The sequence below is a fragment of the Hemiscyllium ocellatum genome, chromosome 9 (assembly GCF_020745735.1).
Source record: "Hemiscyllium ocellatum isolate sHemOce1 chromosome 9, sHemOce1.pat.X.cur, whole genome shotgun sequence".
Lineage (NCBI taxonomy): Eukaryota > Metazoa > Chordata > Chondrichthyes > Orectolobiformes > Hemiscylliidae > Hemiscyllium > Hemiscyllium ocellatum.
The window spans coordinates 23,108,711-23,123,908 of record NC_083409.1 but is presented as its reverse complement, the minus strand read 5'-3'; the positions used below and the strand labels follow the sequence as shown (position 1 = coordinate 23,123,908).

The following is a 15,198-nucleotide window of genomic DNA, read 5'->3' as shown; positions in this document are numbered from 1 at the left end:
AATTAAGATAGCTGAGCAATAATTTTGGATGGACATTAGGGAGAACCAGCTGCTCACATTATGTGGACATGCCATGAAAAATCTCCCACTAAAATAATGTAATGGGGGATTTTTCCATTCATCCAAGAGGACAGATGGTACCTCAGTTCAGTTTCCAACAGTGGAGAATTTGAGGGACGGGGGTATATCTATAACTCTTTAGTAGAGTGTCAGCCTAGATTTTAGTGTGAAGTAATGTTTTGAAATTAATAATTCTTAATGATTAGAATCCAGTTGCTTTCGGGCCAACCCTTATCTTTTAACACCAATTTGTAAGAATAAGATCCTGGACAATGGAAATCATTCTAATTTAGAAAACTAGCTCAAAAGGCAATGAAATACATGAGTAGGAGCAAATTACTGCGGATTTTGGAATCTGTACCGAAAATACAAATGTTGGAGATCAGAGTGGGTCAGGCAAGATCCATGGAGAGAAGGCAAGCTAACATTTTGAGTCTAGATGACTCTTCATTGGAACTGAAGTGAAGTGTGGGCAGCATCTATGCTATAGTTTTGTGTGTGTGGGGGGGACGGTGTAGAGTGCTAGTGGGGGAGGGTGTAGAGTGCTAGTGGAGAAAAGATTTTGATAGTTCAGATTAAGCGATCAGATCACTTAATCTGAAGTATCAGCATCTTTCCTCTACCCCCGCACTCTGCACCCACCCCCAACTTTAGCATAAAGGCTGCTGCTTCCACACTTCACTTAGCTCTGATGAAGAGTCATCTCGATTTGAAATGTTAGATTGCTCCCTGTCCATGGATACTGTCTGACCTACTATGATCTCCAGCATTTGTTGTTTTCAATGTTATATATGACATGTTGGTGATTCTCTTTGTGTCTGATGCAGGGGAGAGAACGCTGCTTTGATCCTTTCTGAAGTGACCTCTTTCAGTTGTTTCACGAGTGAACTAATATTCATGGCACGTGCACACCTTGCAATCTCTGTTCTTATGGTAAATTACCTTTACTCGTGTTGTTGTGACAAGCGAAGCAAGAAACTAAAATAATTACTACTCTCTTCACAGTGCTGTACCGAAAGACAGAGAGAAACTGTATTTTAAGTTGCGACAGGGGATAGAGAAGAAATTGATCATCACTGTGCAGCAAACATCGAATTGTGAACTCGCTGTTGAGCGGTATGCTTATTAACTTACTTTTTTGAAATAAGGCCTTTAGGTGGATTGAAATCAGCTACTTTGTCGGGAAGTTGACAGACTTTCTCTGGTTTTATAACCTTTGTCAGCCTCACATGTGATGATATTGTATGAAGTCTCCTGCCCATGTGTTTGTTCTTCATGGGCATGGCCTGACTAAAAATGAGCGGGCTAATTGACTGATCCATCCTTCCTGGCACCCAAATATCTGCAGCTGCAGTATAGGTTACGAGTTAGCTCATGCTGTGTGAACTGTGAATGATTATGTTTTCTCCTAGCCCCTCATATCCCTTGCACAACATGGTGATTTGCGACATTGCTGGTCTGGTTGAGGTCAGGTGATCCAGTAGCTTCTAGAATTGAACTTCACATGTACCTGAGCCTGGCCTGTGCAGCATAATTACAGCTTTAACCAATGGAGCTACAAGTATGCCAACTGTTCAAAATTTTCAGAATGTATTTTCCTAGCTTGTTAGGACATTACGGCTGAGGCTTACTGACCAGAGTTGTTGATTCTGTTGGTACTTAGTTGATGGACCTTGGTATGGGACTGCAGCTGCCCTTGATATCCCTGCATTAGGGAGGAAAGCTTACCTAGGGTCTTCACTTTCAATTACTCTTTAACTATATCTGTTCATGTCATATGAATACTGTGCAATCTTTCATGTGTCCTCCTACTTGTTCAGTCCTCTTTGGTGATAGACTTTAATGTTGTATGACTGTGAAAGTTTCCTGGATGCCATCCTAACAGTTACTGGGACTACCCTATTTGCGCTGTCCAGTGCGAGATTGTTCCAGTACTTTAGAGTCCACATAAAGAATTTCCTATAATCAATTTGATTTACTCTCTGAATTAATACAACTGTAATCTCAATATTTAAAAGCACTCTGGCAAAATGAGATTCAGTTGAGAAATCCTCTTTGAAGCTGATTATTCTTTCCCTCTGGGTTTAAAATTAAATTTATTCAGAACTTCAATTGAAACTATTCACTAACCTAATTAAGTGCTCTTTCCCAAATGGATTTGTTAAAAATATACTTTGGGGGGTGGTGTGGGTTCCTAGAGAGTGTGGAATGTGTTCTAAGATGACTGTACTCACTCGCTCTGCAATGAATCAATATGACACACAAGATAACATTTATAACTTAGTTTACGTTTTGTTTTCAGAGGTTTGTGTAAAAGTTTTCAATAGAATGCTGTTTCCAGTACACACTTTTCAACGAATTGCCCCTAAATTAATCTTTCAATTGAATTATAACCATTAGCTTTATTAAAATATGTACTTGCCTTTCTTATGGCCTTCATTATACTCATCACACATCAGGTAGCAGCAGAAGAAATTATTGTGGTTTAAGGGTAAGTCGGCTAAGATTGCACCACATGAATGTAGATCATAGGAGAGAGGGATAAAGAAAATATTTTGATTTTTACAGTGCCTTCTCATATTCTCAGGATAACTGAGTGTCCTGCATAATCAATTAATCACTTTTAAAATTTCATCAGCTGTCTTTCATGTAAATGTACAAGATCTTAAAATTGGGATAGAAGTTAAATCTGATTTGGTTGTTGAATTTGGTAGAGGGATGTTTCCCATTCAGGCCAACCAGTTCACGTTCCACCTATCCGTTCTCATCTAAATTTAGTATAATAACCTTCGATAACCTTCTCCTTCATGTGCCTGTGTAGCGTCCTCTGAAATATATCAGTTCAATTCACTTCTCTTCAACCATGCCCCATGAAACCAAATGTTTCCTACGTTGTCAGCTTCCTTTTTGGAAGGTGGTGGTTTTTTCCATTGCAATCAACTCTGTTGTGTTAATGCTCTGCAGGGAAACTGTAATGTCTGGTTCAGGGCATAAATCTGGGCAAAATGTATAGAAACCCCAAATGTCAGGGATCCACCCCTTAGGCTCTCCTGGTTAGTGAAAAGAGCACAAAACACCACGTTTAGCAACAGGTTTGTTGTAGGACTTGCTGGAAAAACTGACGTATATAGACATGAATCAGCCGTTGGGCTCCATTTCAGATTTCGTTGTCAGAGTTTTACTCCCTCAGCCTTCAGTCAATCCATCCACTGGAGATATCCTCCAGGCGCTGCGGCTATTCGTTCAAATTTGGAGTTGGCTTTGAGTGTCAAGGTCTGTCCACATGCTAGTGATCTAATATGTTGCCATCCTGGGGACCAAACCACCTCTAGGTTCTGCTGGGAGCTGTGAGGGGCCATTTTCCACATTGCCACTCGGAGGTGATGCAGAAGTTAAGAAAGGCTGTGTCCTGAGACGGACAGACTTAGATATTTTTCCCACTTTGCTATTAAGCTGTGGGAAACAAGCTAGTACACACAAGCAGAGGGCATGCTAACTCCCTTCGTCCACACACAAGATGGATCACATTGACCTGTTCTAATAGCCAGTGGCATCAAAAGGTAAGGAACTAAGGGTTGTGTAGGGTATTCAGATGCAGAACTCATCGAATGGTGGATTGTTAGAAAGGCTGAATGAGTGCCACCGTTTCTTGTGTAACCACTGTGAAGGGACATTAAGAATTCCCACAGTGTGTAAAGATTTTGCCATGGCATGATAATTTTGATCTCCGCTCCTTCCGTTTACAGACTATTTGTACTCACCTGACGTGGACTAAATCCTGATTTTTCAGCCAACTTTGCCCTTGGCTATCTGTCATTAGATGCAGCACTCTTTTCAGATGTGGCAGGGCCAGTTGTGGTGTGTTGAAATGCTGTTTCAGTAATCTGTGCCACAACTTACTGGAATAGTGCGTTGGAAATTGAATCCACTTTTCCTGGAGTCAGCACTAACGTTAAAAGTTAATGAAATTATCAAATATCCCATTTTAACCAGATTTACCTAGGATAAATTCTTCGAGGAGAAAGTGAGGACTGCAGTTGGTGGAGATCTCCAGCATCACCTCCAAACGGACCCCACCACCAGAGATATATTTCCCTCCCCTCCCCTATCAGCGTTCCGAAAAGACCACTCCCTCCATGACTCTCTCGTCAGGTCCGCACCCCCCACCAACCCAACCTCCATTCCAGGCACCTTCCCTTGCAACTGCAAGAAATGCAAAACTTGCGCCCACACCTCCCCCCTTACTTCCCTCCAAGGCTCCAAGGGATCATTCCATATCTGCCACAAATTCACCTGCATCTCCACACACATAATTTACTGCATCCGCTGCACCCGATGTGACCTCCTCTATATTGGGGAGACAGGTCGCCTACTTGCGGGACGTTTCAGAGAACACCTCTGGGAAATCTGGACCAACCAACCCAACCACCCCGTGGCTCAACACTTCAACGCTCCCTCCCACTCCACCAAGGACATGCAGGCCCTTGGACTCCTCCATCGCCAGACCATAGCAACACGAAGGTTGGAGGAAGAGCGCCTCATCTTCTGCCTAGGAACACTTCAACCACATGGGATGAACTCGAATTTCTCCAGTTTCCTCATTTCCCCTCCCCCCACCTTGTCTCAGTCCCAACCCTCGAATTCAGCACCACCTTCCTAACCTGCAATCTTCTTCCTGACCCCCCCCCCCGCACTCCGGCCTATCACCCTCACCTTGACCTCCTTCCACCTATCACATCTCCATCGCCCCTCCCCCAAGTCCCTCTGCTGGACACACTTTCCTCATTCCTGAAGAAGGGCTCATGCCCGAAACATCGATTCTCCTGCTCTTTGGATGCTGCCTGACCTGCTGCGCTTTTCCAGCAACACATTTTCAGCTTACCTAGCATTAATACAGATCTCGCTCAGATTCCTTCAGTAATGATAAGAATAACCCCTAGCTATAACAAAAACAGTAAAAGAGCAGGATTTCTATTTTTTGTATCTCAAAAACTTAACCCTTTTTCTAAGTTATCCTCACACAAAAATATCACAAGTTGGGGAAAGTAAAGGATAGCACAGTTCTGTATCACCAGTTCAAATCTCAAATAAAGTGGATTGGTTTCACTATCCTTTTGATTCTTTACTGGTACCTCAATGTTACCTGCACAGTGATGACCAGTCTGTAGATCAGCGGTGGCTTGGCTGAACCCATCGTCTTTTTTTGTCATCTAGATCGAAGTATTGTTTCTTTGTGTAGCCAAGTGCAGTGTTTCTGTATTTGTTTTGATTCAAAATTGGAGAAGCCAATATAACAGAGAAAAGGGAGAGAGTAAAATTGGTAGTCATCTTCTGGAGATTGCCTTTCTGTTTCACTTCCTCACATTCTGTGTTAAACAGCATTTTGACCATTCAGAGGGTCATTACTATGCTAAGCTCTCCTGAACCCATGACAATCTGTTTCACTTTGTCTGGACTCACTCTCTCCACACACATCAGTTAGTTTCCCTTGATTCCACAAAGCTGCAAACAAATCCTTGTACATTCCCCACTTTTTAAAACAGTGTACATCTTATCATTTTCAATCCATTTTCTAAAAAAGTAGTAAATCTAGACGATCAGATTGCACGCACCAACCATCACACTTCCGGTCCCTTCTACAACCTGACCCACTTTCATTTCGTTATGTGTAACGTAAGTCAGAAGATTGATTATTATCCAGACTGTGAAGAGGAAAATCTGTCTCTGAATTATCACCTCAAGAATGATCAGCTGCTGTTATTTGAAAAAGGCAAATGTTTTCCTCCTAAATGATTTAACTCTCGTTGGATTATAACCCTTTGTTCTGGCCTTGAGAGCATATTGGTTTTCTCTTTTTTTTAACCCAGTCAAATCTGTGAGTCGTTTAAACAATGTGATCAAAAATCCCCTTAATCCTGCATACTAAGTAAATCCCAGTTTATTCTAAACAATTGTTCGTAATTTAATCCTTTCACTCAGTTTAATTTAAGAAAATCTGAATGATAGTATACCATTACAACTGAGATTGAGGACTGCACTGATTCTGTTCCTGTCCCACTCCTCCACTGGTCCTAACAAATTTTATATATAAATCAGGGTGATAATTAGGCTAGTTACACAAGTTTTAAACTGTGGCTAGTTTCAGATTACAAACAAGTCAGCCAGGTTTCCTGTGAAAAACTAACAAATTTATGATGAATAAAACTTGCTCAAGCAAGCATACAAAGATTGTTGCCAGAAAAAAAGGATTAGACTGTGAGATCATAAATATGAGATATTCCAAATGGCATAATTCATTAGAAAATTATGATACCCAAATGCATGTCAAACAGCAAATATTCTTTCTCTGCACTGAACTATTGCTGGTGCAGAGCTTCTCCTGAGCACCATGCCTCCCAAGACTTGCCCTGAAGCCTCACTCCACAAAGATATACAACTGCTCTTGAACTTGACTGGGCCCCCTGTGCACAGAAACTGTGTAGTTCAATTTTCTAACTATAATTAATTCGTCATAAGGTGGGGATGTTTGCCAATGATTGCATAATGTTCAGCACCATTTGTGACTACTCAGATTCCGAAGCAATCCATAAACAAATGGGCTGAAAAGTGGCAATTAACTGTTTAATGTTAATCATGGGATAATGGAAGGTAAATCTTTAATTCTGTATTACTTAATTTCCACCACTAGATGCCATCCTGGTCAGAGGAAATCTCAGTAATCAATGTAGTCGGATATGAAATTGAGCTGTTTCTGATTTGCCAGCTTCACAACGTTTTGCTGATAATGGAAGCAATGGTTTGAACTTGTGAATGAAAATGTTAACTGATATTAGAGTGGGATGTGGCTGTGATTGAGTTGTTGAAGTGACAAAAAAAACACACCTTATGACCGAAAGTAGGCGATATTCTTCGTTACTTCGTAGGTACAGATTTTGTCATACAATTTGACAGTGTGAAGTGTTTAGGCCTCATGTTTCCTGCTGTGTGTGAAGTGTTGACTGATGTGTAGTATTTTGCCTTTTGCAGATGTTTTGGCATGCTCCTTAGTCCAGGGAAAAATGTGCGGAACAGCGACATGCATTTGCTTGACATGGTGAGTTTGGTGGGATAAACAGTTTTATCTTTGAAGTTGTGATAAATGGCTGAACAGACGTAGGTCTAGGAGGATTCTGCAGTTGGTGGCAAAGGCTGACATGCTAACTCAATAAGCTCCTTTCTTTTGAATTTGTTTATGGTGGGGATGGGTGGTGTTGCTGGCTAGGCCAGCGGTTATTGCACATGTCAGCTGTTAAATGTCAGCCACATTGCTGTGGGTTTATGTGTGAGTCCGACCAGTAAGGATGGCAGCTTTCCTTCCCTCGAGGGCATTAAAGATCCAGATGAATCCGGGGGGCCGCTAACAATAGTCACATGACTGTCATGAGGCTAGCATTTTATTCTAGATTTATATTCAGTTCACATTTCACCGTCTGCTCTGGTGGATATTAAACCCTTGTCCCCAGAATCTTCACTTGGACTTCTGGATTAATAGTCAAAGGTGAGGACTGCAGATACTGGAAACCCTCCTCGGATGCTGCCTGACCTGCTGTGCTTTTCCAGCACCACTCTAATCTAATTTCTGGATTAGTAGTCCGGTGACACTAGCACCAAGCCACAACCACCTCTAGTTCGATGATATCTTGTGAAATAAGGTGATGTGAACTCTACGGCTGATAGTATTCCTGCCTTTCAAATTAGAAGTTTTGGGCTCATGCCCCACTACAGAGGGTCAAACACATTATCTAATCTAGACCAGCTTTACAACAAAGCATTGAGGGAATGCAATACTGTCAGAAGTGCTGTCTTTCTCATGACTTTTAAGTTGATTTCTCGTCAGCACTCTCAAGTGAATTTAAAAGGTTCCATGGCATTGTTTAGAGCAGGAGTGTTCTTCCCTATGTCCTAGCTAATGCTTGTCCTTCAAACCATCACTAAAGATACATTATCTCTTCAATATCATGTTACTTGTGCAATCCTGCTGCATGTGGTTTGACAGCACATTCTCTACATTTCAGAGGAGACTGCACTTTTTTTTAAAAAAAGCAACAGTAGCTGTGAAGTGCTTTGGGATGTTCTCAGGAAATTGTTGTGTTTCCTATATTTGTAACTAAATCAGCACCACAGTAGAGGACAGGATGAATCATGACCAAAAACAGGCAGGGCGACAACTCTGGATGACGTCAGCATAAATAAACACCAACTGTGTGGATGTAAGCCCCTGTCCTTTGACAGGGGCTGTCACACCACCTCACAGGGATGGAGACCTTCCAGACCTCCAGCCAGTGAAATCCTCCTATTTACAAAACAAGAGCTTATATTCTGACCTAAACTGCAGAGACGTGAAACAAATATTGTATGTCTGACACAAATGTCATTTGTATGACTATGCATTGGTGACTGACCGGCACATTAACAATTTTTAAAAAAGTGATCTCTCAGTCCAAATTTCATTCTGGGTTCTCACCTGACAGCTTGCACCATTATCTGGAATCATAATGATTGGACAATGGATGCAAGTTAAGCATTGCAGGTAAAGCAAGTAGTTTGGAAGGGAAGTGACAGGCTGGCGTTATTGGAAGGGGTCTGGAGTACAATAATAAGAAAGTCTTGCTGGAATGTATGATGGTAGTGATTTGGTGACACCACACCCTCGAGTCTAGCTCCTTGAATCATGGGGTATCTGTGTAAAACTTCAAAGGCCTGATGCTGTTATGAGGAACATATTTTCTGGGACTTGGCAAAGTATCTACCTCCTTTCTGGCTGCTCATTTTGTTCTGTTTTTACTCAGGAATCCATGGGAAAGAGTGTTGATGGCAAGTCCTATGTAATCACAGGAATATGGAACCCTAGTGGTCCTGCATTTCAGGCTCTAAATGAGGAGACTCCTAAAGGTACTTTTCAGTTCAAAACTACTTGTTTAATCTACCAACTGAAATGGGCAATCAGGGATTGAGGAAGGGGCTTTGTGAGGGTGACGCTTCCTTACTGACTAAAGAGAAGATAGTGCTTGGATGAGATTTCTCTGGAACTGAAGGAAGCACAAAGTGGAGGAGAGGTTGTAATGGGCTGTATGTTGGTGACAGAATAAAAGAGACTGAGTGGAACTAGGGTATTCTTGGACCAAAGGAAAGAGGAAACCTGGGTTATGGATGGTCTGGACACAATTGGAGAGCAGAAGTAAGGAAAAACTGTGATGGGAAAAACATTCTAAGTTGAATTGTTTCCCACACTAATGTGTCATAGTAGCTTGTTATAGAAGCTTGAGCTTTGGATGGATTATTAACTAAATCCGTTCAAGGCCGGTAAATGCTGTGTAATAAAGCTGGCAAGTATAACTGCATGTTGACAACAATCTGTGGAGTAGCAGAGAGGTTGGGATCACGAGGCTCGGGGCTTGCGGACTAGTCCAGAGTATGATGGAAAGGACCAACGTAATGTTATTGTTTACCTTAATTGAGTTGAAAAGGGGGTGGTGGTACAGTTGCGTAGAGTCCTGGTTAAGTTCCATTTTGAAGTTTGCGCTGCGTTCTGGAGGAAAGATCTCTTGACCTTACATGGACTGACAATGTCGATACACCAACCTGTATGCCTTTGAGTTTAAGGATTAAGGTTTGTCCTAATTAAGGTTTTTAAGGGGATAGATAGTATTGCCTCTGGTGCAAGAGTCCAGAACAGTCAGGCACAGTTTTAGAATTTGGATCTAGGCTGTGCAGGGATGATATCAGAAAGCACATTTTCATCAAAGGATATGACAAACTTGCCCAAGAAGCAGATGTTAGCGGGTCTATTAGAAATGTCAAAACTGAAATTGGTAGGTACTTCAGCAAAAGCAAAATACTGCAGTTGCTGGAAATTTCAATTAAATCCAAATAAATGTTGGGGAAATAAAGCAGGTCTAGCAACCTCAGTGGACAGCAAAGCATATTTACCTAATGTTTAAAGTCTTGGCCCCTTTGTCAGAACTCTGACACAAAACTTGAACTTTGCAATTTCTTTGGAATTTATGCTTAGTAAAGCTGCAAACTACATGATCGCTTGTATTTTATGCAAAGGCAGCACCAACTGACTAATTTCAGATTGGTTATTTTACTCACAGATAAAAGGGTCTACATGACTGTAGCTGTCGACTTAGTAATTACTGAGGTGGTAGAGCCAGTCCGGTTTCAGTTGGAAACAGTGGTCCGTGTGTATCCAACCAATGAGAGATTCTGGTACTTCAGCAGAAAAACCTTCTCGGAAGCTTTCTACATGAAGTTGAAACAGGTATGGGTTTTAAGAAAGAAACAAAAGATACCTTTCTCTGGTGCACTTTGCCTCACCTTATCAAATGGTAGTACTTCTCTGAAAGGCAACTGCATTGACATTCACATAAAATGTCAGAGCAGATGTAGGACATACAGCCCATTGAGCCAAATAAGTTCAATTTATTCATCATTAATCTGAGGATTCTCAACTCCTCTTTCCTGCCTTTAACTCCTGTACCTCTTGACTCCCTTACTGATTACAAATCTGTCTGACTCAGCTTTGAACATAAGAGTACACAACTCAGGCACTACAGCTCTTTGTGGTAAAGGATTTCATAGATTCACTACTTACTGAGAGAAAATCATCCCTCTCATCCCTTGTAATTGGCTGACTTCTTTTTCTGAGATTATGTCCTCTGGCTCTAGACTCTTCACAAGGGGAAGCAACCTTTCACCATCCAGTCTGTCAAATCCTCTAAACCTTTTGTGTCTTTCAATAAGGTCGTGTTTAATTTGTTGAAACTACAATTTATAAAGGCACAAACTATTCAACCTCCCCTCATTAAAAAAAAATCCTTCCATACCTGGAGTCAAACTAGTGAACCTTCTCTGGACTGCCTCCAATGTTAGTATTGCTTTCCTTATACAAGGTGATTAAAACTGGTCACAGTATTCTCGGTGTGGTCTGACCAGTGTCTTGCATTTCAAAAGGAATGATACAGGTACACAATCCTTTATCCGAAACGCTGGGACCAGCTGGTTTTCGGAATTCGGAATTTTTCGAATTTCAGAATAAGTGACAGCTCATCAGTGAAGTTTTGTAAAAAGTCTTACCGAACAGCAGACTCCATGTGAGTGCTACGGGCTCTAAGACAGAATTGAGACCTGCCAGTGCTGGGCCACACCTCCCCCATGTTGCATCTGAGTAGTACTCACACTGAGTCTGCTGTTCCCGAAATCCGAAAGGCTCCAAAATCCAAAGCTTATTTTGTGAAGTTTTTATCTCATTAACAAGGTCATTTGGCATGCAAACCGTTAGCCCAACTCCACACCCACTCGGGATTTTGGATAAAGGGTTGTCTACCTGTATATAAAAAAAAATTCAACATTCCATTTGCTTTCCTGATTAGTTGCTGAACATACATACTAACTTTTTGTGAAATATGCATAAGGATTCCAAATCCCTCTTTCCACGGCTTTCTGCAGTCTTTCCTCATTCAAATATATTCAATTCCTCTATTTGACCTGCCAAAATGCGTAACCTTACATTTTCTCAGATTATGTTTTTTCTGCCAGCTTTTTGCCCACTTGCTTAACCTGACAATATATCTCTGCAGACTCTGCTATCCTTACCGCTTGTCTTCCCACCTATTTTTATGTTATCTCCATTATAATAGTGCATTCACTTCTCTCGTCCAACTTATTTACGTATAGTGTAAATAACTGTGGCCCTAACCCTAATCCCTGAGGTACACATTTAGTTGCAGTTAACCATCCTGAAAATACCTGTATCCCAATTCTGTCTTCTTTTTGTTAGTCAATTTTATACCAATGCTATTATACTAACTTCAATACTATGGACTCTTATATAAGAGTCTCACAGCGCCTGAGACCCGGGTTCATTTCCCGACTCAGGCGACTGACTGTGTGGAGTTTGCACGTTCTCCCTGTGTCTGCGTGGGTTTCCTCCGGGTGCTCCGGTTTCCTCCCACAGTCCAAAGATGTGCGGGTCAGGTGAATTGGCCATGCTAAATTCCCCGTAGTGTTAGGTAATGGGGTAAATGTAGGGGTATGGGTGGGTTTCGCTTCGGCGGGTCGGTGTGGACTTGTTGGGCCGAAGGGCCTGTTTCCACACTGTAAGTAATCTAACCTAATAAAGTAGGCAAAAGTGAGTACTGCAGAAGTTGGAGAGATGAGAGTCAACATTAGAGTGATGTTGGAAAAGCACAGCCGGTCAGGCAGCATCTGAGGAACAAAATAATCAATGTTTTAGGCAAAAGCCCTTCATCTGGAGTCTTATGTTAAGTAGCCTAATGTGACGTACCTTCTCAAACACCTTCTGAATGTCCAAATACATAACATCCATTGCTTCTCCTTTAACTATCCTACTTGTTACTTTCTCAAAGACCTATTAATTTATCAGGTATAATTTTCACTTGATGAAGTCATTCTGACTCTGCTTGATTATATTTGGACAGTATTACATCCTAGAAGGTAGACTCCAATATTTTCCCAATACTAAATGTTAAATTAATAGGCCTACAGTTACCTCTGTTCTTCTGTCACCTTCCCTTTGTGAATAGTTAAAGTCATAGAGTCATACAGCATGGAAACATACCCATTGGTCCAACTATGTTTCATACTGCCCATGTTTCCGAACTAAACAAGTCCCTTCTACCTGCGCTTTGCCCGTATCCCTCCAAACCTTTCCTGCTCATGAACTTATCCAAATGCAGAAATATCAAATGTTAAAACAGGGAAAGCAAAAAAAAATCTCTACAGATTGATGTTTAGCAAACACATGGAGGCAGTCCCCCCTACACAAACTCTATTTTTAAAAAAAATCGCTACTTATTTATGCTTTTCTTCAATTATTTGGACTGCAAGAGTTTCACACCGATTCAAATTAAAAATTGAATGATTCTGAAATGTAAGAACCCTGCAATGAGAAACCCTGCATCTCAGGAGCAGCTGAAATATCCACACTGTTCTCAGTCCACCATTTTGTTTGATATGGAGCAGAAGGCAGGTTGTTGATGGAAACAGCTGAAGATAGCTGTCCTGCACAGCTCCTGTAGAGATATTCTGGGACTTCAATTATGAGCCTCCAACAACTGCTATTAACTCCTTTAGTATTATGTCTCAGCGTCTGAAAAATTATTCCTCAGATATGCAGTGACTTCAGTTTTATAAATGTGTATTTTCCAGGCAGTGCTGGTTACAATGTTTGGATTTTTAAAAATTAGAAATAACAAATAAAAATGTAATTTTATGTTCAGCTACTTATGAAAATGTGCAGGTACATGTATCGGATCTCTCAATTTATGCACTTAGCTTAGAATTGCATTAATTAGTTCATCCTGGCCCAGAATGTGCAGTGGGAATTACTGTTAGCATTCATGTCATTACTTAACTGTAATAAACAGAAACCACTGAAATCCATGTGTAGCAGAACAATGCAGAACTCCAGAACTTTTTGAGTAACCCAACACCTCTTCATTGTACGTTGTTCAGTTAGCCCACGTTGCAAGCAATAGAAATCAATTCAGTTAATAAGAATTTCTACTCTTGGGCAGAATGTTTTGCGATATAAAAATAAGTTACAGCTTGCTGATTGAGCTGTCACTGTCTTTTTAAGACACCATATTGCCAAACCCATAACTTGTCTCGAAAAACTGAGCTAGTTTTATATTTGTGGACTGTCAAGTTTCTCCATTATGACAAAATTCCTATACTTTCTAGTATAGTTCCTTTTTAAGGGAAACTTATTCTCCTTTTGCTTTATCTGAATCTGATAATCATTTATTTCACGAAAAATTTCAAAAGGTTAAGGCATTCAGAACTTTCTAGTTTAGCTGTGTCTGAATACTTCAACACGATTCCAATCCTCTGAGTCTTCTCCACAATCTCAGGATTGATGAAAAATTACTACCGTTGCATTGACCTGCCTGTAGCTACTTCTTTCAGAATCTTAGATTGTAACCTCCCTGGTCCAGGGAAGTTAATGGCCTTTAGCAGCCCTATTAATTTCCATACTTACTTTAATTTAGGATACCTGGTCAGCGTGAGTGATTTGGACCAAAGGGTCTATTTCGGTGCTGTACATGTCTATGACTCTACAACCTTTTCTGTAATGATAGTTATTGCATTTATTTCTTCTCCCCTTTTATCCATTGATTATTTTTGTATTTTTGGAATGCTATTACTGCCTTCTACTATGAAGACTGACGCAAAGTATTTATTCAACTCCTCTGCCATTTCCTGGTTCCTCGTCAGTATTTCCCCAGCCTTGTTTCCTATGGAGACTATGTTCACTTTGCTCTCTCTTCTTAAATATTTAATCATGTGGTGTGATTTCAGAGTTACAAGGATGCATAAAATGACAGTAAGTTTGAGGCATCAATCCTCTGACATCAAGCGATATAACTCCGATCCTGCCACTATGCTAAATGCCCACTTAGCTGCTGTAGTCTGATCAATTAGATTCCCTCCATTGGAAATGTGTTGACAACTTCCATGGAAAGATTCCCGTGATGACTGCCATAGTGGAAGCCTCAAGTTGTAAGAAGGAAGGCCATTAGGGAGAGGTACATTGCGACTGAAGAATGAATAGAATAGCTGTTTAATGTTTGTAAATTGTTGGACTGTAATTGGCTTGTCTTGATTTTCATTGTGACAACACAAAGTTTTAAATTACAATGTTAGTACTTGGCATTATCAATACTGTATTCAAAAATTGTCTATTGCATGCCAGGCAATTCATTATTTGCTTGATTCCTTCCTTTTAATGTTCTCTCATTCACCTAATTCCTTGCATTTGTTAGCCTAGTTTTAAGGCTGTTGAAGCTGAAGTGTGGGGTGTTGAATAGTTTAGGTCTGAATAGAGACTGATGATGTTAGTTCTGTGGCAGAGATGTTATCATCAAGTGTTTGAATCCTGACAACGTGAACAAGGAATAAAGAGTGAAGTATAACTGCCCTATTCTGAAAAATAAATTTTTCGAGACAATGACCTCCAAAGTACAAAAAACTTGGCTAATAGACACAGAATCAGAAATTGCTGGAAAAGCTCAGGAGGTCCGACAGCATCCGTGGAGACCAAACGAGTTTCAGATCCTGTGACTGTTCTTCAGA

General features: G+C 40.8%; 1 protein-coding gene across 1 annotated transcript in view; it reads left to right on the top strand.

Annotated features, from left to right (window-relative positions):
* rabgap1l (RAB GTPase activating protein 1-like) overlaps positions 1 to 15,198 on the top strand; it is a 489,306-nt gene that overhangs the window by 114,047 nt on the left and 360,061 nt on the right. The window contains exons 7-10 of the mRNA XM_060830051.1: positions 1,066 to 1,176; positions 7,087 to 7,153; positions 8,889 to 8,991; positions 10,197 to 10,363. Coding sequence (XP_060686034.1) covers positions 1,066 to 1,176; positions 7,087 to 7,153; positions 8,889 to 8,991; positions 10,197 to 10,363 — 448 coding nt within the window. The remainder of the gene's footprint in view (positions 1 to 1,065; positions 1,177 to 7,086; positions 7,154 to 8,888; positions 8,992 to 10,196; positions 10,364 to 15,198) is intronic.